Source organism: Phoenix dactylifera, chromosome 5 (assembly GCF_051530095.1).
Source record: "Phoenix dactylifera cultivar Ajwa chromosome 5, Ajwa_hap1_PhDact_Kaust_v1.1, whole genome shotgun sequence".
Taxonomy (NCBI): domain Eukaryota; kingdom Viridiplantae; phylum Streptophyta; class Magnoliopsida; order Arecales; family Arecaceae; genus Phoenix; species Phoenix dactylifera.
The window spans coordinates 21,029,692-21,051,383 of record NC_143194.1 but is presented as its reverse complement, the minus strand read 5'-3'; the positions used below and the strand labels follow the sequence as shown (position 1 = coordinate 21,051,383).

At 39.0% G+C, this 21,692-nt stretch overlaps 1 protein-coding gene across 4 annotated transcripts; it reads right to left on the bottom strand.

The window, feature by feature from the left end:
- Window positions 1-1,432: 1,432 nt before the first annotated feature.
- On the bottom strand, window positions 1,433-20,742 carry LOC103713320 (protein CELLULOSE SYNTHASE INTERACTIVE 1-like). Of its 4 annotated transcripts, XM_088721803.2 has the most exons (9): window positions 20,561-20,738; window positions 19,859-20,000; window positions 18,586-18,659; window positions 9,924-12,978; window positions 6,177-8,721; window positions 4,233-4,687; window positions 1,973-2,089; window positions 1,692-1,846; window positions 1,433-1,552 (listed from the first exon to the last, which is right to left on the bottom strand). In XM_088721803.2, the coding sequence occupies exons 2-8, from the start codon at window positions 19,859-19,861 to the stop codon at window positions 1,706-1,708; spliced, it is 6,390 nt and encodes a 2,129-aa protein (XP_088577929.1). In that variant the 5' UTR covers window positions 19,862-20,000; window positions 20,561-20,738; the 3' UTR covers window positions 1,433-1,552; window positions 1,692-1,705. The 4 variants fall into 4 exon arrangements, with proteins under 4 accessions (XP_088577929.1, XP_088577928.1, XP_088577927.1 ...); XM_088721802.2 differs by having other exon boundaries at window positions 1,433-1,846; window positions 20,536-20,742; XM_088721801.2 differs by having other exon boundaries at window positions 1,433-1,846.
- Window positions 20,743-21,692: the final 950 nt, after the last annotated feature.

The window sequence follows — 21,692 nt, the reverse complement described above, 5'->3', positions numbered from 1 at the left end:
GATGCAGAAAAAGGTTGTAGAATCATTTGTCTGGTTTGAAAAAGAAAACATATATTCTATCCCAAATGAGGTCCGAATTAAGATCAGAACATATACTCAAATGACGTCAATTGGACAAACCCCCTATTGCTTGATGGCAAACCATAATAACCAACTCAAAGAACCATAAAGCATACTGATAAACGGTTTTAAGCAAAGTTCGCCGGACCGACCATACCGGCGTATCGGTAAGCACCGATACCAGTACGGTACCAGTTTGGTACCGGTTCGGACCGACTATACCGGCGTACCGGTAAGCACCGACACCAGTACGGTACCGGTTGGAACCGGTACCGAATCGGAGACGCGCGCGCTGTTTTTTTTTTTTTTTGCTTTTTTTTTCCTCAAATGCCACTCTGTGGCATTAAATGGCCTACGCAGGCTGGCAGCCCGCGTGGGCGCGCTGCCCCGCGCAGGGGTGCGGTTCCATGCTGGGAAAACGCACGTGGGCATGGTTCCTGCACGGGGAAACGCGCGCGGGCGCGCGTTCTCCACTCACGTGTCCGCGCGCGATTCCCACAAAAAAAAAAAACTCTGCGTCCGCGCGAACGCGTTAAATGCCACAGCGTGGCATTTGCATGAAGTGGCCCACGCGGGTTCCAACCGCATGGGCGCTCTGCCGCGCATGGGGAAAATGTGTTTGGACCGGCGCGAACCGGCCCAGTTCGCACCGGTACAAGTACGGAACCAATCGGTTTCGACCTAGTTTGGGTTGAAACCGTTTTTATGGGCTGTACCGTACTGATGCCTGTCGGCACCGGTTCCAGTCGGTTCAGCATATCTTGGTTTTAAGTTTATTCAAATGAGTCGGATAGGAAAAAATACTGCAGGGTCAAATAAATTCTAAAATTCTTGTCACAGGTGAGAGTTGATAAAATTAGACCAGTAACAGATTAAAAATTCTGCTACAAGCTAAAGATATAACAGAATCACCTAAGCATGTTAAGAGGAACTAGATGGTTGAAACCACTAAATTTTAGTCTGCATCAGCCAATTATGACTAACACAACCCCTACCTGATATAAAAATCTGAAAAACACTTCAAAATAAAAATAAAAAAAAGAAAAAACAATTACCATTTGATGCAAACCACAAAAGCCAAGTTAAAGCGCTGCAACTTCTCTCTCTCACAATTGATGGAAATCTATTGTCATATTGTTTGTTCGTCAGACTTCTACACTCAAAAGAACAACATCGACGTTCTACTTGGAGCACATTCCAACAACACAAATTCAAGATTTTCCTCAATATCCCCTCTCTCTCTCTCTCTCTCTCTCTCTCTCTCTCTCTCTCTCTCTCTCTCTGTGTGTGTGTGTGTATGTGTAAATGTTTATACATGCATCGCTTGCAACAAATGGTCAAAAAAATAAAAAAACAGAAGAAAGCAAAAGCATGAGAAACTTCTTGTTCTTTGTTCCGCTGTCTCATGGCAAATGTAGAAAGAAAGAATAAAAGAATAATGCATTACAGGGAAAGAGTTGAAGACCCACGCATGTTACAGATCTGCTTTTGACTGTATTGACAAATAAGATAACACTTAGCTGACCATATATAATGACATTACAAGAGCAAGATTGTAAGTAAAAAAAAAAAAAAAAAAGAAACAACTTACAGTTTTATTCTTATTAATGATTACAAGAAAACTGGCATACCTCATCTGAGGTTGTCAATTGTTTGACCACTGGAATTCAATTTCCAGATTTCGAGAAGCTCCATTTTTGCTTTCAGGCAGCAGTGTGTACTCTCCAGAAACCGATCCCAACATAACCACTCGGTCAATCTGAATGGTCACTTTCCCAAATGAACTCTGTTGTCAAACCAAAAGAAATTGAGGTAAGCTTCATCTGAATAGAAATGATGAAAGGTCCAAACCTTCAGAGTAATTTGATAGACAATAAGCTAGGGGACATCTGTACCCTATTCATGCAGTTACCTTTCCAAATTTGCTTTTATTCTTGCAAGATATGTGAAGTTTCTGTCCTTTGGGAGGGCTATCGAGTGCCCAGGCAAAAGCTTCATCCCATTCAGGTGAAGGACCACTAGACACAACCTAAAAGATCACGTGATATATATTAGCTAATGGATCAAGTATAACATTGTGTAAACATAATTCTGCAACTGACACATAATAGCTGTAATTTAATACACAAACTATATACTTATATTATTTACATACATTATTTTTTAAAAGCAGAGCATCTGTCAGGCTGAAGTTTTTTGGAATACAGAAAAGCACACAAAGCCATAAGCAATTAACTGATGGAAAAAAAAGAATAAGTATAACGAAGTAGATAAGTCTGACTTCAGCATCTGCCTAATGAGCTTCACAGCATTCATATTCTGGTTATTGTGCCACATGGTGGACTAATTATACTTTTGTAGTATTCCAATCAAGGATTGCAAAACTAGTACCGAGAACTGTATCAGAACGTCATCGGCACGATACGGTACGATCAGTACAGCATGGTATGCACTTTGTATTGAGACAGGCTTCCAACATTTTTCTCACTCCCAACCACAGCATGGGTCGGACCAGGCATACAGGGCCATTACACTTGTTTCAGGTGTTACAGACCAGTTCAGCTCATATACCTAACCAATTCTCGATATTGTACTGATATAATACCAGTACGGTCAGTATGTGGTGGTACAGCGGACCTTAATTCCAACACTTTCTAATATCAATAGGTATCAGAGCAATAACTGCTCAACAGCATTCTTTCCTTTTGGATGGCGAAGCAAACGGTCCAGGAATCCAGGAAAGAGTGGAAGGCCCTTTTGAAACAAAAGCACCTACTCGTATATCTGCAAGGTGAATGTGTGGGTAAAAAGAAGCCTTATCCAATCTCATCAGCATTGACTTTGTAAATTCTACTTTAAAACAGGTTCATAATGTTGTAAGAGATTCAAGATTGTGTACCATGTAACAGCAGCACCAACAGACCACACATAAGTGGGGAAAAAATGATAATATAGGAAGAGTACAAACTTGTAACCTGAACATATCTGAAATTTAATGCCACATGAAGCTCAAGCATTCAGCTATGTCGCTGCTTACATTATGCATCTGTCATGTCTATATACTGGATTCTCGCAATATCTAAGAATTTCCCATTACAGACCTGTACTCAAGTGACGCAAAAATACTTAAGTACTGCGCACAACTACTTAAGGCTCTAACAAATGCCCATCTGAAAAAGTTTGCTGCATATTCCTATTACTTTCATACCTAGATATCCAACAGTTCTGGTTTGAGTATCTAACCAGTTTCCTTGTTGCAACTGTAATAAACCAAAGCATCCCAATGAAGAGGCATATTTAGCAGCCTCTTACAAAAACCAAATTGACAGAGAATTAAGGCATATTTATGTTTGTATTTACACTAAAACAGCGATGAAAAGAAAAGATTGAACAGGCATGACTCCTCAGGCATGTCCAGATTGAACTTAGAAACATTCCCATGATTAACATCAGAATCTACAAGATAATAACCTTAGTATCTCTACCAGATGTAAAGACAAAAATGCTTTGAAAAATTATGAGGGTTCTTGGGCATGGGCAATTCATGTGAGAGGAAAAGTGTTGGCTGTGATTCATTTTGACCAGAGATGGCTACTAGCCTGTCATAAAAGCAAACTTTGCCCTTAACAGGAACAAATGGAAAACAAGGACCATAAAGTCAAGCCCAGATTGCTCAGACTAGGCCTGATCATTACGGTGATGGTGGTAGCCTGCTTATAGGTGCCTCTCCACTCTTCCTAGATGCATTGCTTGTTGACCTCTCTTGTAGGAAGAACTGAACCAAGACAGGATATTTATTAAAAAGGGGACTGCTAATAAAATTTATTGTTGGACAATGGTGGAGTCCAAGGTTTAGGGCATGGCTACTCTGAAGGAAGGTATAATGCAAACTAATACATCCACTCCAACTATTTTATTAACATACTTCTATTGTTTCTAGTTTTTCATATAGAGGAGTATTAAAAGGATCATATTTGTTAAAGAGTGGATTATATTTATAATGGGACTCATGGACAGGCAAGTCAAGGGTGTTTGCAACATAATATTATAATGAATAAATTATGCAAGTAAATCATCCATCATAGCATTTCTAGTAAATTTATGGTTCACAAGTCAAATCATAGAAAATTACAGTTCCCCTGCAAAGAAGAGTGATTAGACTTATATGTTACCTTGGTCTGTCTAGGCGGAAAATTGCCAAGAGTTAGTTTGCAGTAAGCACTAGGATTTCCCACTGATTGCCTCAAATTGTTACCACGTTTTATAACTACTGTCAGGGTTCCTGGCAAACACTGCAACAGGAGTTCAGCTTTCTCTTGAAACCGAGGTGGGCCAGACTGGATCAAGAATTGTAGTAGAGGAATAGCCTCCGATGCAGCAACAGATTGAGCTTTGAAAACTTCAGCTGGACAAACTGACCAAGCTTGCCTTAGAAGAAAAAGGGAATCCAAGGCTGCCTCTTGAGTTGCTTCTGAGCCAGTCTTCAGGGAGGTAACGAGATGAGGAATACAAAATGTAGGCGGTTCAGTAGTTCTCAAGCGAGGGAAGTTACTAAGCAGTGCATTCAATGCTTTCAAATATTCCTCATTAACACTGCCACTAGCACAGATCTCTTTTTCGATGGCAGCTGCATACAGGCAAAAAGACTAATTGGTCACTGTAAAAGATAGCGTGTGCATAAGCATAATGGATGGAACATGCTATCAGCAAGCATTGACGAAACTAATGCTGCAAATGAAAAAGCAAAAGCACTGCTTACAAATTTTGGTGACCCCCCCTGCCCCGCCCTCAATGCACACACACACACCCCTTTTTCGCTTATATGTGTCTGAAAGATGATCATAGTTCCCTGTATCAAAAGTTATCATATCCTCACTTCATCTAGACACTTACCACCCTTAAGGTAAACTTCAGAACCAAGATTAGTTATCACGAATCCACCATATTGTAGCAATGGGTTAGGAACAGAAGATTCTGGAATCCCCTTATCATTACCATAGCATATACGACAGACTACACTTAACAAATCTAATGGTCTCTTTAGCAGTTGTCATATAGCAAGGTCAGTTAGATCATGCTAGTGTAAAGCCTGAAACTCTAGATTCCCCCTTACTCTAATGTATATTGATAACTAAAACTGAACAAAAGATACTCAAATTTGATGCTTCAGATCAAGGTTTTTAGTCTTAGTACCGGACCTTGTATCCGTGACTAACTGGTATATGTCAGGTCAGTACAATACACCTTTATTCCAAGACATTGTACATTGTTGAAGACTTGAAGGTGAGACAACAGTTGTACCATGTGTCATATCATACTGGTACCTAACAGGTTCAATATGGTACACCCAATACCAGGATGTACAGGTCATTACAGTTCTTCAGATAATCTAGACCCTTTCAGGCTGACCATGAGTGGTAAAGAGTATAGAGTATGGAGAATAGATGAAGAGTGGGAAAGGCAAGCTTTGATGTAGGCCTCTGCAACCATTAATAAGGCATGAATTGTTAAATAAATAGCCAAATTTAACATAAATTCCATGACTACCAAAAAGCATGAAGTTTAACACTATTAGCTACAAGATTTTCTATATATGAAGAAAAATGTATGAGTTGTAATACATTTATCTAGTATTCTAGTTCATACAGATAAAATGGTTAGCAAAACAGAGTTTTGATTGTCGGAATATAAACCACTGAATATTTTAATATCAAAAACATTTTTAAATTTTTAAATTGTCATGGTAGCTTTTCCATATTTATCAGATTTTAGTATAATCATATTTCCTTAACCTGAATAAAATGTATCATTCTCTAGTTTCAGCACAGTTTGATCCAATGTTGTCTGAGAACAAAAGGCTGAAATTCATAATAAGATTGGACCAAAACATGCTTCTGCATTGAAATTCTAAACCCTGGCCTACCTACTTGGGGCTTCCTCTAACCTTATAAATGGAAGTGGAATATAATTTGTTTCTTATGCTATTTGGTTCTTAGTTCAGACAGTTATCCAGGGCAGTTGTTTAATCATTCTAGCCAAATTTAAAGCTTCTATCAGGAGCATCCTCCGACTAGCAAAGTTCAACGGGAATTAAAGGGGATATGACAAGAACATACCAGTTATAGCTCTGACTGTCTCAGAGGAAGCATATTCTTGGATAGTGTGATTAGAGAAGAGAAGCTTGATAAGCATTGCTACTTGAACAGATGTATCTGGATCACTAGAATTAATGAGGTCTAACACAACCTGAACACCACCAGCTTCTGCAATCGCTCTTTTATTTGATCGACTGTACATTACAAGGTTTTGCAGGGCACAAATAGCCACAACTTTCATTTCTTCTGTTACTTGATCTTCAAGAAGATTTACCAGTGCTTGACATGCTGACACAGCATCTGTTGTTCGTGCAAGACCCTCATTTTGGAAAAGATCGCCAAGAGCAAGAGCTACCAGTAACCTCCCTTGCAGGGATTGTGTTTGTGGATCTAGAAGATACAGGGATAATGGTCCAATGGCAGCTCTAGCTGCTTTTGTCTCTCTGATCTTTACATTGTTCAGTAGCACCTCTACTAGCCTTGCAGCAGTTTCCTCACACTGATGACTCCTGAGAAGTTCCAAAAGTGCCTCTATAGCACCACTTTCAGCCATTGCTTCTGCACTGGTTGAATCATCACTTTCTAACACAAGCAGGGTATTTAGTGCACCCATAATTGTAGTTTCTGTTCCAGAGCGAAGTAACTGTACTAACACAGCAACAGGCACTTCCAGGTAAAATTCAGAACTATACTGTAGAATGCTGGATATTATAGAAGCAGCAGCTTCCCACATAGCATGAGGCAATGGAGGATCAGCTCGTAATATCAGTTTGGACAACTCATACATACCACCCTCCTTTGCAATTGCATTTGGCCAAATTAACGCAATATTAGAAAGAGCTTTTATAGCTCTTTGCTGTAACATGTGCACACCTGACCCAAGAATTCGAATAAGGGGACCAACTGCTTGCTGTATTACTGGATCCTTCTGAAAGTGTTCTTCCACAAGCAGATGGGATAAGAGTTCAACAGCCAATTGTTGCACTGATTGAATTGATGAATCCAGTAAAGCAATAAGGGGTTCTATAGCCTGTTCCGGTGTCAGGTTACAAGCAGTTCGACATTGGTGATGCTCCAAAATATTAACAAGAACCTGCAATGCACTGTATTGTCCATCAGGACCAAACTCTGGCTTAGATATCAGAAAGAAAAGAGGCTCCACAACTTTGGCTGTAGATGGGCTCTTTGCAATGCTTGCATTATTGCTTAGAATCCGAAGTAAATCTGCAAATGCCACACATAGAAAATCAGGAGCTTCATTAAGGATATTGAGAATGTTTTCAATCACTCCAGCTTTCACCATTTCCAATTTACAAGCTGGCCTGTCTTTTCCTAACTTCAGCAAAGCTCTAGATATTGCTTCATGAAGTGCATAAGTTCTACCAAACAGAAGACCAACAAGAGGAACAACAGCACCATGTGCAGCAACCAATTCTGCCAATTGATCATCATCCAATAGCTTGTCCAATGCACGAACTGCTGAATGTTGAGCCGTGCTAGAGTCAGCTACTAGTAGAGACACCAGAGGCTCCACACAGCGTGCCGCAGCCATCGTGGACCGAATTCTTGTATTTCCAAATAGGACACAACATAGCTCCGCAGCATTTCCCTTCAACTCTACTGAACAGTTCGAGGATAGAATCCGACAAAGAACATCAACTGCATTCATTTCAACATCTGCAACAGCAAGGGCTCTCAATGGATTATCACATAAGACTCTCACAAGTGCAGCAATAGCAGCATGTTGCTCCCTCTCCAAACCAGTGTTTAGAATTTCCACTAGGGGTTGAATTGCTTGCCGAGCTGATTCCGCATTTCTGATATGTTCGGACATAAACAAGTTCTCTAATGCTTTAACTGCACTGTACCTGGAATTTCTTCCACCAAGACGTAGGACAGCCACAAGTTGATTTAATGCACCAAATGCAGACTCATGCCGCAGAATTTCAGCACTGCTGAATAGAATACCCAATAGATCTGTTGTTGCTTCTTCTGTTGCATCTTGTGGACCAAGTGAAAGATACTTAGTAAGTGCCTCTAGAGCCCCAGCTTCTACCATCACAAGCTTGTTTGAGGGACAATCTACTGCTAACTGAGTTAGAAGACCCAAAGCCAGAAAAGGTGCACCTGGCCGATCTGGAATTGGTTTGAGCATGTCAACCAGTGCAGGAATGGCTTTCCGAGCAGTTGCACCAACCCTGATGTCTTCAACTTTAAACAATTTCTCCAGTGCGACTTGCTCTGGGTGGCGTACCAAATAGAACTCCTCTGACAATTCCAGAAGATCAGATATATCAATTTCAGCACAGCCAAGCAAAGATATAAGCCCACCAGCAGCCCCAGAATTGGCAACAGCCAGAAGAGTCCCTCTGTTACCATTGCAGACCAGATTGGCCAGTGCTTGTGCAGCAAAATACCTGTTTGCTAATTGCTCTGATCTCAACAAATTTGCAAGCACTGGCAGAGAGTGCACTATTGCATTTGATGGCATGGCATCTCTTTCTTCGAATAATACCGCAAGCAGTAGGGCGCAAGCCCATATATTGCTATCTTCTGTTGAATCATTCTGCAGATTTTATGTTCATAAATATGAAAATAAGCATCAAAGCTGGCCGCAAGAAACAATGGAAGTACCCATCACAAAATGGACAGAAGCATATACACATAACAGACTATGCAAGGTTGCATAATAACAGAAAAAGCAATCAAGTACAGAACAGATAATGACCTACTCTAGAATAAGGTCCGATTAAGGAGCTCATAGGAAAGAGAGCCCAATAGAATTTCGATGCAAAGTAACTAAGCAACAATTGTGTCAAGCAGAGGGTGGTTTTACATCAAAAGAAAAGGTGGAAGGTGGCGTTTGCCCCCACCAACTGCTACGGAAGTATATGCAGCTTGAAGTCTGATTAGAGGCGTAGTGCTTCCAACTCCAAATTAAAAGGTATGAGGCCTTCTCAAAGTTGGGATTTAATGGATTCTATAATTTCTGATTGGAAACTGGTAAGTGACAAGATGCTATCTTGTTAGCTGAGGGCTGGTGCAGATATATTTGCAGAAAGGCTACCGTTATGAAAAATGTGCTGGCTGCTCGAGAGCTGTGTATGGTAAGTAGCCTACCCAATACTCTGTTAAGAAAAGGGGCCTGCAGCTAGTCATAATATGTTTTCTATGTTCAAATAGAAAGGAATGAACCAAGAACTACTAATTCCGCATCCCTAATCATGCTGATTATGACACATCACAATTCTTAGATGTAGATAAAGGCAGCTCATTGAAGTCTTAAAGAAGGCTGAAGAAATTATTTGTTAAGAACGAGAGCACATTTCAGAGTGTGCTTGACTGTTAGTGCTCTTGTTTAGCATATTTGGAATGGAAGGAAAGGAAAGACCTTCAACAATGTTAAGCTCTCCAAACTCCAGAGGCTCCAATTAAATCTTATCCATACAACATTATGCGATAATTGGACAGGGAAAACCCTTGAGAATGATGTGAGTCTCACCTTAAAAACATAGCTTAAAGTTGTACGTATGGCAATGTGATTATATTACTCTTTTGCTTGTTCTGAGTATTTTTGGTTGTATATTGAATCATTGATACTGTACAATTTCTATTTCCCACATTCATCAATACCTTTGAATAGTCCAAAAAATAAAGTTTGCAAGAAAACAAAAGCAACCCTAAAAGGTATCTGATCACAAAAATACTAGGCTCCTCTAGTTCAAAGAAGTCAACCAAAGGAAGAAAAAAAAAAAGAAGATTAAATACCTGCATATCTAGAAATGTGTATTGAGAGATCTTATTGGTGAGAATTTCAACTGCCCCAGCCTCGATGATAGCAACTTTACTTTTGTTATCATGACAGGCAAGAACCGAAAGCAGCCAGATGCCTATAATGTTACGTACAATCACAGCTGTGCTACATTCAGCTTCACCATCTTTATGTCGCTCCTTAGGATGCCTACGAATGCTTATATCTAGACTGCATTCATCGTCCCCGTGGTCAGAAGATGAATTTGTAGAACTGATCATTCCAACAAGAGAATGAATAAGCTCAGTCCATAAGTTTGACGCATTTAATGCTTCCACCATTATTTTGCAATGCTCTTTTGCAGCACATATAAGAAGGGCCATTCCCCCAACTTTGACTTTTGCACAATTGGATCCAGTAACTCGTCTTGCAATTGATGAAATGCATCCAGAGGTGTTAGATATCACATTACCCAATATGATAGGCTGATCACGGCAGAGTCTTGACAGTATTTCTATAGCTTTATCTTGAAATGAAGATGTCCCTTCAGCTACACATGAAACTAAAGGAATTATTGTGTGAGGATATTCAGCAAGGATCGCCCATGGAGGTTTTACATGTCCATCTTCTCCTTTTGACCTTGACAACAAAGCTAGCGCATCAAGAACTTCTGATGTTGCAGCAGCTCCAATATTAGAAGATTCGAGAAAAGCAACAAGTGCAAGAACTGTTCCTGCACGATTCACAAGATCGGATACCCCATGATCAATGGAGTGACAATGAAGAAGACGAGCAATTGCAGCAGCAGCATGTGTTTTTCCATCAATAGAGCCATCACGCAAGACTTGTGTGACAGGAAAAATAATTTCTTCTGGAAATGCATGAAGTGATATTTCATTATCCAGAAGAAGATTGGACAAAGCATGTGTTGCCTGTTCTGCCACTCCCAGGATTGATGACTTAGCAAGCAGAACCAGCGGAGCCAATGCATCTCTTGCAACAGCAGCAACTTCCTTGTTATGTTTAATTGATAGAAAAATAGCTGCAAGGCAGCATGAAGCCTCGACTAAAATTTTTTCAGAGCCCACATTAAGCAGCTTCATTACTGTGCAAAGAGCCTTCACGGCAATATAACTTTCTCTCAAGTCTCTGCGGCAGTGAAGGAGTCCTGCAAGAGCAGATGCTGATTTAGCTTGAGTTTCTTCCTTTGTGGAGATCAGGATCCTTATCATTGTCTCGATGGCATCATTTGCAGCACTTCCTTCATGCAATATATCCCTGAGGGGTGCAACAGAAAGCAAACTTCTCAATGCATCCAGAACATAAATTTTAGACTCAGGCTGATCACTGGTTAATAAGGCAGAGAGCTGGCTTATAGTTCCTGCATCAGACTTGCGGATGAGATGGTTTAATGTTGTTGCTGCAATCCCCTTCCCATTCTCACTTCCATTTTTCAGCAGCCATAATAAAGCAGGAACAGCATCAGCACTTTCAACACATGCTCGTATGTCTTCGCTGTGGTTACAGAGGTTTCCAAGGATAGTTGCAGAATCTTCTTTTGCTTTAAAAGATCCTGTTTCAAGAATTTGTACTAAAGGAGGTATACCTCCAGCAGCAGTTATGGCCCATTTGCTTTCATCAATTTCTTTAGATAATAGACAAAGCAAAGCAACTGCACATTCCTGCTGTTGCTCAGATGATAGGCCAAGAAGAGAAATCAACAGTTGAACCCCCTCACGGCCTTGCATTGCATGCCATAGAGTGCCTTCTTGAGTGCAAAGTGTAAGTAGAGATTTTATAAGCTCATCTTGCACCTCATTGCTTGCCATGGTGATCAAACTAACAAGCAAGCGTTTTGCATCAGAATTGATTAGTGTCCTTGAGAGAATTGCATTCCCATACAAGCTAGCCAGTGCTTCTATCGTACGCTCCTGTACAAGAAATGGAAACTTCGGGTTAAACTGCTTCACCAAAATTTTCTCAATAACCGAAGAGTCTGATGGACTAGTAGATTCAGCATTCACATCATATATCATAAGGGCTGAAGCTAAAGCGCCCAGAGTGTCAGCAATTTGCACAGGTGAGATGCATGACTCGAGACTTTCACCAAGGCTAGAAATAACATAGGACAATCCACCCGAGATATTTGCCAAGGCACACATTGCATTTTCCTGCAATGCCTGGGCACACTTCCCCTGCATATACTCTTTTGATGGAGCTATAGTAGCATTTATTAAAACAGGGATCCCATTAGAAGTAGCTATCTTACGTCTGGCTTCCTTCCACTGCGCAGATAGAGCCTTCAAAGCATTTGCAGCTTCCGCTCTGATGGAAACTTCATTACCAGGTCCCAGTAACTTGAGGAGTTGGCTGGTAGCTTCTGCAGCCAAAACCTTAGAACAGACAGATGCATCTTCCATCATCATACATGCTAGAAGATGGCAAACGTTTGCTAAGATAGTCGTTTGTCCGGTTGCAAGCAAATTTAGAAGTATATCAACTCCCCCAGATCCTATTGTCACAGACCAAAACCCCTCCGTACTACTGGATAAATTTCTTAATGCTCCAGTAAGCAGATCATCCACCATGCTTCTATTCTTGACCCTGCTTTTTATCTGCTCCCATAGAACTGGAACAACTCCTTCTGTTGAGAAAATTTTTGAACCAACATGATCCCTTGTGCCACCTTGAGAAACAGCATAAATGGCTTTTGCAGCTGCAATATGGCCTTCCACTGAGCTGGACTTAAGGAGGACAAGCAGCGGAGGGACACAACCACCAAGAAGTACTTTTACCCTTAGCTCATCTTCCTTACACAGAGTGCCTAACACAGTGGCAGCCTGTATCTTCACTCCAAATGACCCTGACCTGAGAAGAGAAACAAGCATTGAAACTGCTTGGGAATGAGATCCAACAGCTCCCAAAGCATTTTCTCGAGTTTCAATAATATCTAACAACTGTTTCAGACAGTTTTCTTTCTCTTCAGTTGTTGAAGTACTCCGACGCAATTGTTCAATACATTGGGCAACACTTGATAGTGTCCCATCTGGATCCTCCATACCACCGCGGTCCCTGAAAGGAACTTATAGTTTAGTGAGGTCCAGAAGTCACAGGAATCCACAAGTATCAGCTATTCTAGGCTTCAGTTGTTAACTTTGTTTAGAACTATCAAGAAAATATGGATGAAGATTGCTTTTTGGAGAATCATTATGGTCCAATAAACAGAAATCGGCATCTTAACTTTCCAATATACTAGTTTGTGATGCAACTATAAAAATATAAGATGCGATGATTTGGTGAATTTGACACCACCATGTCACTATAGTGACATTGAGGACCACTCATGAAACAAGTTGGTTGTCAAGGAAAGGGTGATATTCATGGATACCATCCATATGTCAGGATATAGCCATCGAAGAAACATATCTGAAGTTCTCTGTAAACATAAAATATATAATTGTGGTTTCCTAGTAAGGTAGAAATTCTCTTATTGCTAAGATAGTTGAGCAAGTATTTGTGATGTTACCGTCTACTAATTTTCACATGCTCAAATGTGAGGCTACTTGAACTTAGCAAGTGGCGCAGCCTCTGTGGAAGTTCATTCGATGGAGTAACTGGGGGTCTCTGTATGCATAAACTCTATGCATCTAGAGATTTTACATGATTGATACAGCTGGCTTTTTCTTTCACGATCATATGCTTTTCCTTATCACAATCATATAAGCTTCAATGTTCTATACTCAAGTTATTTCGCTCAATATAAAGGTCCCTTATATAACATAGAGAAGAAATATATGATCATTTTCTCTGTAATATAAGCTCTATCTTCAATCTAGACAAGAATGGAGGCTAGGAGCCTAGAACCTACAAGTTGGCCTTGGAACATAGAATCTACTGCAATCTAGAATGCCAGTTTCCTTCACTTCACGTATCTTGTAGAATTCATGCAGTAACATCCTGTATTGAATGTCCTGCATAGGATCCAGATCTCAAAATAAAGCTTAGATCTGATTTTATGGGTATTTTACCGAACATCTTCAAAAATAAGGACCTCTCGAAGGCTGTTGATCAGTCCCAAATTAATAGAATAAAGAAGATGGATTTGTTGGAGAAGAAAGTCAGAGATCTTATTTTCTGAAAACTTAAGCCCAGTTATAGCAGATTTGCCTTTCATAAAACTAGACGGCACCATACTTGCTAGACAAGACTCCTAAGAGAACTCCTATTTTTATAACTCTAGATCTAGCCAAAATAATTCTAAGGACCATATGATCCACTTCATGATCTTAAAAAAATGTAACAATTTCAAGAAAGTCAAGTTCGCAGTTTAATGGAACCCAACAAAAATAGCCATCAAAATACAATTCTAGTGACTTAATCCTTTAATTACCCAACCTAGTCCTAGAATAGGATCTTTGAACAATAATCCCTATTAGCAGGGCCCTTTGATTTAGCCTAGAGTATCCAGCACTTGAATACAGATATTGCTATGAAACTCGGATGTAGCTCCATAAGAAGTGCTTAGCTATTAAAAGGATCAGATGCTTAGACACCCAACCTCGCCCAACACACAAACCCAAGTCCATTTAACATAGAAAATTCCTACTTAAAATAGGCCAAAAAAAACAAGATTAAGCTGAACAAACAACTAAAACTCCCCGACCTTCTCCCAGACGACTAGAATTTAACTAAATCCCAGCAAACAGAGACATGATTTAGGAGTTTCTTTGCACCCAAGCCTCCCCCATATAGCCATGAATATATGGTCTTATACCTTGATTGCATCAAGAATCAGGTAAAAAATTCTTAAATAACTAGACACCACACAGAGGAAGTCCCTTGTAAACCATTTTTACACAGATGGCCATCCATTACCAGACACCAGTGCATAATAGAATGACATAACAGACCAAGATGCAGGGAATCTCATCAACAATTACAGAAGAACTCCACAACTGATATTAAGAAATTGTAAGTATAAGGCTAGGAACAAAGTTTTAATGAGGCAAAGAATAAGGCTTAAGCACCATGTCTTATTAAAAAAGGGAAATATGAAAAATCATGTGAAAAATTAAATACAGAGGATACAACTTGTAGTGTAATAGCCGGTTTATTTGGGCTAATGGACCGGCCCGAGAGGCCAAGGCCCATTAAGATCAAGCGAGCCCTGTTGCTAAGGATAGGGAGAAGGAGAAGACTCCCGACCGGAGTCTTCTTTCTCCTTCGATATCGCTGGACTCCGGGAGTCCTAGAGGGATCCAAAGGCCAACCACCAACCGCCCCCTTTCTCTTTTGTTTTGCCAAGAAAGAAGAAAGAGGAAAAGAAGAAGAGGAGAGAGAACCCATCTCTCTTTCTCTCTCTTGGTTTCTCTCTCTTCTCTGTTTCTCTCTACTTTCTCTCTCTAAAAGATCTATGGAACCTAGTATCAAATCCTATCTATCTGATCTACGAACCCGAGTTGACCCCTGCAAAGGGCCCTGATCCGCCCTGGTGCCCGAGCTGCATGCTAGACCGATCATCCCAGCCCTATAAAATGTTCCTGAAACCTTCATTGATGAACTATGTTAATTAATCTTAGCCCTGATTGAGTCCGATTCATTGAGCGAATCATCTAAACCTAACCTACATGAAATCACCATACGACTATTCATATCTTCTCGTATCATTTTACCAAAGTCATCAATTAGAAATTAATTTCGTTGTTAATATTTTAAATAGATCTAGTGGAGTCATCTAATGAAGTCTGATAGTCTAAGATAAAAAATAAGTAGATCTTACATTTTTTTATTGTATTTCAAATTATCATGTTTTTTCTACATAAGATTTACTCATGAAAATATCATATTTTTCTTAAAATTATGGATCAGCATTTGTGCCATGAAAATCATGCTTTATTATGAAAAATAGTTCCATGAATGTTTTAATGAAAATAGCTTTATTATAAAATATGAATCTGATCATGCCATTAGTATTTTTCATCTATTTATATGTATGTTTTTAAAAAAAAGATATAAATATTTGAAAGGCTCTCAGATAGCTATATGCGGCCCTCACCAACGGATATAATAGTTGGTAACGACCCTCATCAGCGAGTATAACAGTTGGTAACGGCCCTCACCAATGGGTATAATTGTTGGTAACAGCCCCACCAGCAGGTATAATAGTTGGCAGATTGTGACATGCAATCAATTACGGCCCTATCATGGGTATAAACTGACCGTAGCACGAATATTTGTGAGCAATATTTTGATCCATGATAGGGCTCAATGATGTGAAGAATGTTTTACGAATTTATTTGCAATACAAACTTAGAACTATATTTATGAAAAAGATGAATGATTTATGCATGCATGATTGGCTTCATGACTTGTTTTAATATATTATACTATGAAATATTTTATTTTGTAATATCTGTTGCTTTTCTTAAATGATGCATTGGCATGAAAAAACTTATATTTGATCCGGTAAAGTAATGAAAGGTCTACTTACTGAGCTGTGTCGCTCATATATCTCTATTTTTTATTTTTCTCTCCAGACGAATAGGGTTAGTAAGGACGAAGGATGATCCAGGATTGGAGTTCGTGCTAGCAAGCTTGACGAATTATATAGCAAAACTTTAGTTCTTTAGTTGTTTATAAATGTATAGCTTAGTAATTTTCTAAATATTGAGGATTATGGGTTGGTATTTATGTTTGATATAGATGCTCTGAACCAATATTGGTCGCCTCTAATGGATAACGAAATTGAATTTGGAAGTTAAGATGGATTTGAAATCCAAATGTAATTGTTGGCTTTGTGTTATCGTGGGCTGTACCCCTCGGTAGCACAACCATATCATGCTCCAGATCTGGGGCATGATATGTAGTGTTTCAAATTGCTACATCAAACTTTGGTGAAGATAAATATCTAAGCTTACACATCAAAGCAAGCAGAAACTAAGCATATAGATATTATTAAATCATTTTTGCTTTAATATATGCTTAAAGCTTAGATTTCAAAATAAAATATGAGTTTGACACTGAATGCCACACACAACACAATGCCTTCGCCGGAATGTCTAACCTATCACAAGTGCCAACTACTATAGTCACTAGAGTCATTGGGTTGTGGTACACAATGACTTGGGTTCAAATCTTGCTTACACCTAGTGGCTGGGTAGGGGTTAACACCCTCCATTTTCTCAAGAAAAAAAGTCTAATTTAGCAACAAAGTTGTACATCACATAAAATGTAGTATAAGGGCAGTGGCATATGCACCACATGAGCCCTTCAATGTGGTGTGTGTTCCTAGCTAATATTACCTCATAATGAGGCCTTGGGCATTTTCTAAGAGCCTCAATTCAAACCATAAGGCTAGGTGAGCCTTAAAGAGCTACTCTTAACAACGTACACAGCACCTATGCTCTTGTAGACCAAGATTTTCTAATATATTGTTGGAACTTGAGTAATATGATTGAAGGATTCATAAGGAAATCCATTGTTTCTCCTATCAATTTAATCCCTTTCAGTTCATGAATGGTAAGACTGATGTCCTTGCCAAAATCTCTATCTACATTTCACACTAGATGGGCTCAAGCTTCCTATGAATATAAAGTTCATTACGATGATTTTTGCCTTCATGAGAAGATGTATCTACATAGGCTTATAATTTTCATGCTCTTTGGACAGCGACAAAGTTCCCTTGAAGCCTTCTTGCAATACCTATATTTGTGTATCTAACAGATATTAATTTCAACTAAAACCTTTGGAATATTGGTCTTCTTGTAGTGGCTAAGAAAGCAAAAATGGTTAAATATGTGTTATGTTGCATCGCAGATGAGTATGATAATAGTCGTTTATGACTTGAGGTGAATGTTTTACAGAACTTTCAATATGTACATATAAATATTCAATTAATCAGAAGCACGGCATCTGAATTTCTAATGAGAAACTCACTGGGCATAGAAAAACAGCTCTCAGTTTTGCTGAAAAATTCCAAGCATGAGGACGAAAAAGATAAACATTGCGTCCTCTAAATTCATTATAGGCAATGTCAATCTTTTACCGTAAAATTTAATGTCAAATGCATGGAGAGCCACATCATTCTCTTTAGTGATTCAATTATATCATCTACATGGAACAAATATGCATCTCTGCTTGGCCAGACTAGTTGCCTGCCTTCTCTTCTTAATATGGTTTCACTTTTTTGTTTTAAAGCAATGATAGGATGGGTGAGATAGACAGCTGACCCTGACCAACCTAAACTAGAAGAAAAGATGGAATCTTGGGTGTGTTTTCTCTCCCGGTAATGAACAAGAAGAAAAAAGTAGAAAAAAAATATGTATTCCTATGCATTATATTAGACGCACCACAAGTATATAAAGCAAAACCTTCTGAACAACCATAGGACATTCAATGTCCTCTCAAGGAATTTAGCACGGTTAAAGGAAATATGGATTGCAGAGGAGCAGTCAAGAGCTGGCAGAAATTTTAAAAGCCAAAAAAAAGGAAGAAAAATAACTGCTTAAACTTGCAGAAACTCAATAGAGCTGCACGGCCTTCAATTGCTCATCACATGAATGACACATTCTTAATGTGCATGTGCGTGCAAGAATGTACACCTCTGTGCAGCTTGGGGGGGCAGAAGGCAATGATACAAACTTATCCCCAGAAGGCAATGGAAATTAGCTAAAAACTCACTTGGGGCCCATCTTCATGACTGAGCATGGAGTTGGGGACTCCAGATCTTGAACCTTAGAATCCACGTTTCTTTCCTGTGATCATAAAAGGAGAAAATGAATTAAAGAGAGAAGGGGGGATCAACGAAGCCAAAGATCAGTTTCCATGTTCCAGAGTAGACGGAAATTTCATTTTGTTGTTACAACACAATTACCCATAAAAAGATTCATGTATCACAGTAAAAACAGCATATCTGAATTACTTTATCCTTCAAAGTTTTAAACTATTAAATAGCTATCACATGGATAGTTATGTCATTACTCAATGATTTTGTCCAAAAATTTGAAATTATCTTTGTACTTTTAAATAATCTTTCTGACATCTGATTGGGTTTGTTTTTATCCTATGATCTAATGCATTTTGAAGTAGCAGCAACTTTTAGTAAATAATAATTTTCTTGTTAGTTTAATCATAAACATTTCTGTTTGACTTATAGCCCTTAAGTAATGCTCCCCAATTAATTTTGTGGTTGCATAATATACTCCTGACCAGAGATAACTCTTCTTTGTAGCTTCTCCCAACACTTTTTTTTCCCCTTTCCCTTTTCTTGTAAAATGTTTAAACTGCTTCATGAATTGCAGTTGATGAACACAATCATAAAAATGTCCCCTAGCACTTGGATTTGGTTTCCTTGATGGTATGATGCAACAAAGCTTTCTATCTCTTTATGGGATGTATGGAATCCCAAATTCTGCTTTGATTTGCTGAATATAATCCATAACATTTCACATGTTAAGGGTGAGATGAAGCTTCCATCTTTGGCATCAACATTGTTATTTAATCTATTGAACATAAAGCCAACCAAAATGCCAGTATCTCAACACTATTCAATCTCCTCTCTAAGAAATCATCCTCGCACTCCTTAGACTTCATCTTTAGAATATATAAAAGAACTATGAGCAATCAATGAAATCACAACAGTTATGCCATTCAAAGGTCCAGATGGCACAAGATACAAGAGGAAGATCACACTTGCATTGGTTCCAACACCACAACGCATGACAAATTAAGACAACAGATGACTGACTTCTACTTTCAAGCCCGAAGCAACACAATTTTCAAGACAGACTCAGCACGAACCAGGAACCATGAAGAACATAATCACAAAATAAATCCCACAATCAATAAATCATGACACTGACAGCTACTTTGGAGATACAAAAGTAGCCACCGAAAATGAAAGTATGCAAGTAGCTCGATTGCAACAGTAAAACAGATTTGTTCATGTATTTACCATATCGGCAGCTCCATGGCCGCCACCATTGCTGCCGGTATACCTCAAAGCAAGTGCCGCCGCCAGCTTTGCTCCAATCTAAAGCGCCCCGCAGTTAAGTAGACCAAGATCTCGGCTTTCTATGCTATCATCCTCTAAGAAGCTAAAATATGGAGAAATAAAGAGCTTTAAGATCTGCAAACTAAGCCACTACAGATCACAGTACCACATAAACCATTACATATGTTTCAAAAAAAAAAAAAAAGTAGAAACTTACAGTCAAGCTGGCAAAATCAATTCATCAACGATCTAATTTTAATAGGAATAATCAAAAGATGATTTTTTTCCCCAAATTGTATACCGATTCGAAATGCAAGCTTTGCTTCGTCTGTAAGCAAGCAGAATAGAAGTAATCCTTGGACCAGGTTCCAGAAACAGGGCTAAAGCCGAGCAAAACATAACGTATCAACCCCGAATCCGACAAAATTTCCCACCTTTTTCCCAAAAAGCGAACCAAATGCATGCGTTTTCGACGAAAAAAAGCATCCCAAAATGTCAAAAAAAACGAGAAAAACTAGAAAAAATCAACCGCTTTGGTCCCAAAATTGCCCACGGATAAGTCCAGTTAATCCATTCTGAACCAAATTTCCTGAATTTTCCAAAGAAAAAAACTACAGATACAGGCAAAAAAAAAATACACGAATCCTATGGGCGCAGATTCACCTCGGATCGATCCAAGCAGCAAGAGCGTTGCAATTCCCAGAGAGAGAGAGACTGAGAGAGTGAGATGAAGATGCTTCGGACAATGCCGGAGCTTTTCTACTCTCTTCGTTCTCCAGCTCGGAGCGACTGAGAGAGACAGAGAAATTAGAAGGTTTTTTATTCTTTTATTTATTTATTTATTTTTCCTCACGCTAACAACGACGGTATATAATAGTCGGCGCGCGCTCCCTCCCCTGTGGGTATTTCATGGCTGCTTCGAAGCCCAACTGTGATCCCAAAGCCATTTGCGGCCACGTGTTGGGGGGTGGTGGGGGGGGGGGGCTGGGATCCGCTTTATGCGACAAGTCCCACAGGCCCTGTGGGACCAATTTTCTTGTGCCATGTGATGTTGAGAATTGTTTTGGTACATTAGTTGGCCTCCGCAAAAAGGCATCTTCTTTGGAATCGCATCCCGCCGACAATTAAGTGCGGGAGCGGCTCCTGCGGTGGTTTGGGCGGGTTTTGGAGCGAAGCCAAACTCCAGCTCGTTATGATTCTTTCTGCACCGACTACAGCTACAATTAGGTTCTCAAAAGATTGTTTATGGGCCACAGTCACAGCCAGGATGAATCAAAATTTATTTTGACCTTGACCAAAAATTAGAAATAAAAATAAATCGGATAGTATTTGTTTGAATTTATTTTTTATCTAAATTTATCTGAATATAAATAAAAATTTAAGTATCCGATTAATATTCGTATAGTATCTATATCTATCAAAAAAAAATAGATATTGATATAGGTATACTATCCCATTTGCATTCAAATATTCAGTCCATTTGCAACTCTATTTAATTTTATACAGTGTACGTAATTTTTTTAAAAAATAAATGATCATATTAATATGACATTAATTTGATTTAACCTTTACTTAGTAATATCTTTGATTCTGTAGTAATAAAGTGTAATTATGCAATTTGTATCTGTATCTATAATCATACTTTTGGTATCCGATTTGTACCTATATCTATTTAAAACGAATTTAGTATAAATTTTTGTATCTGACTAAATCTGTATATGTATTCGTCAAACAAAAAAAATATAGATATGGATATAGACAATCTCATCCGATTTCAGCCCCCAAGAAGTGGTTT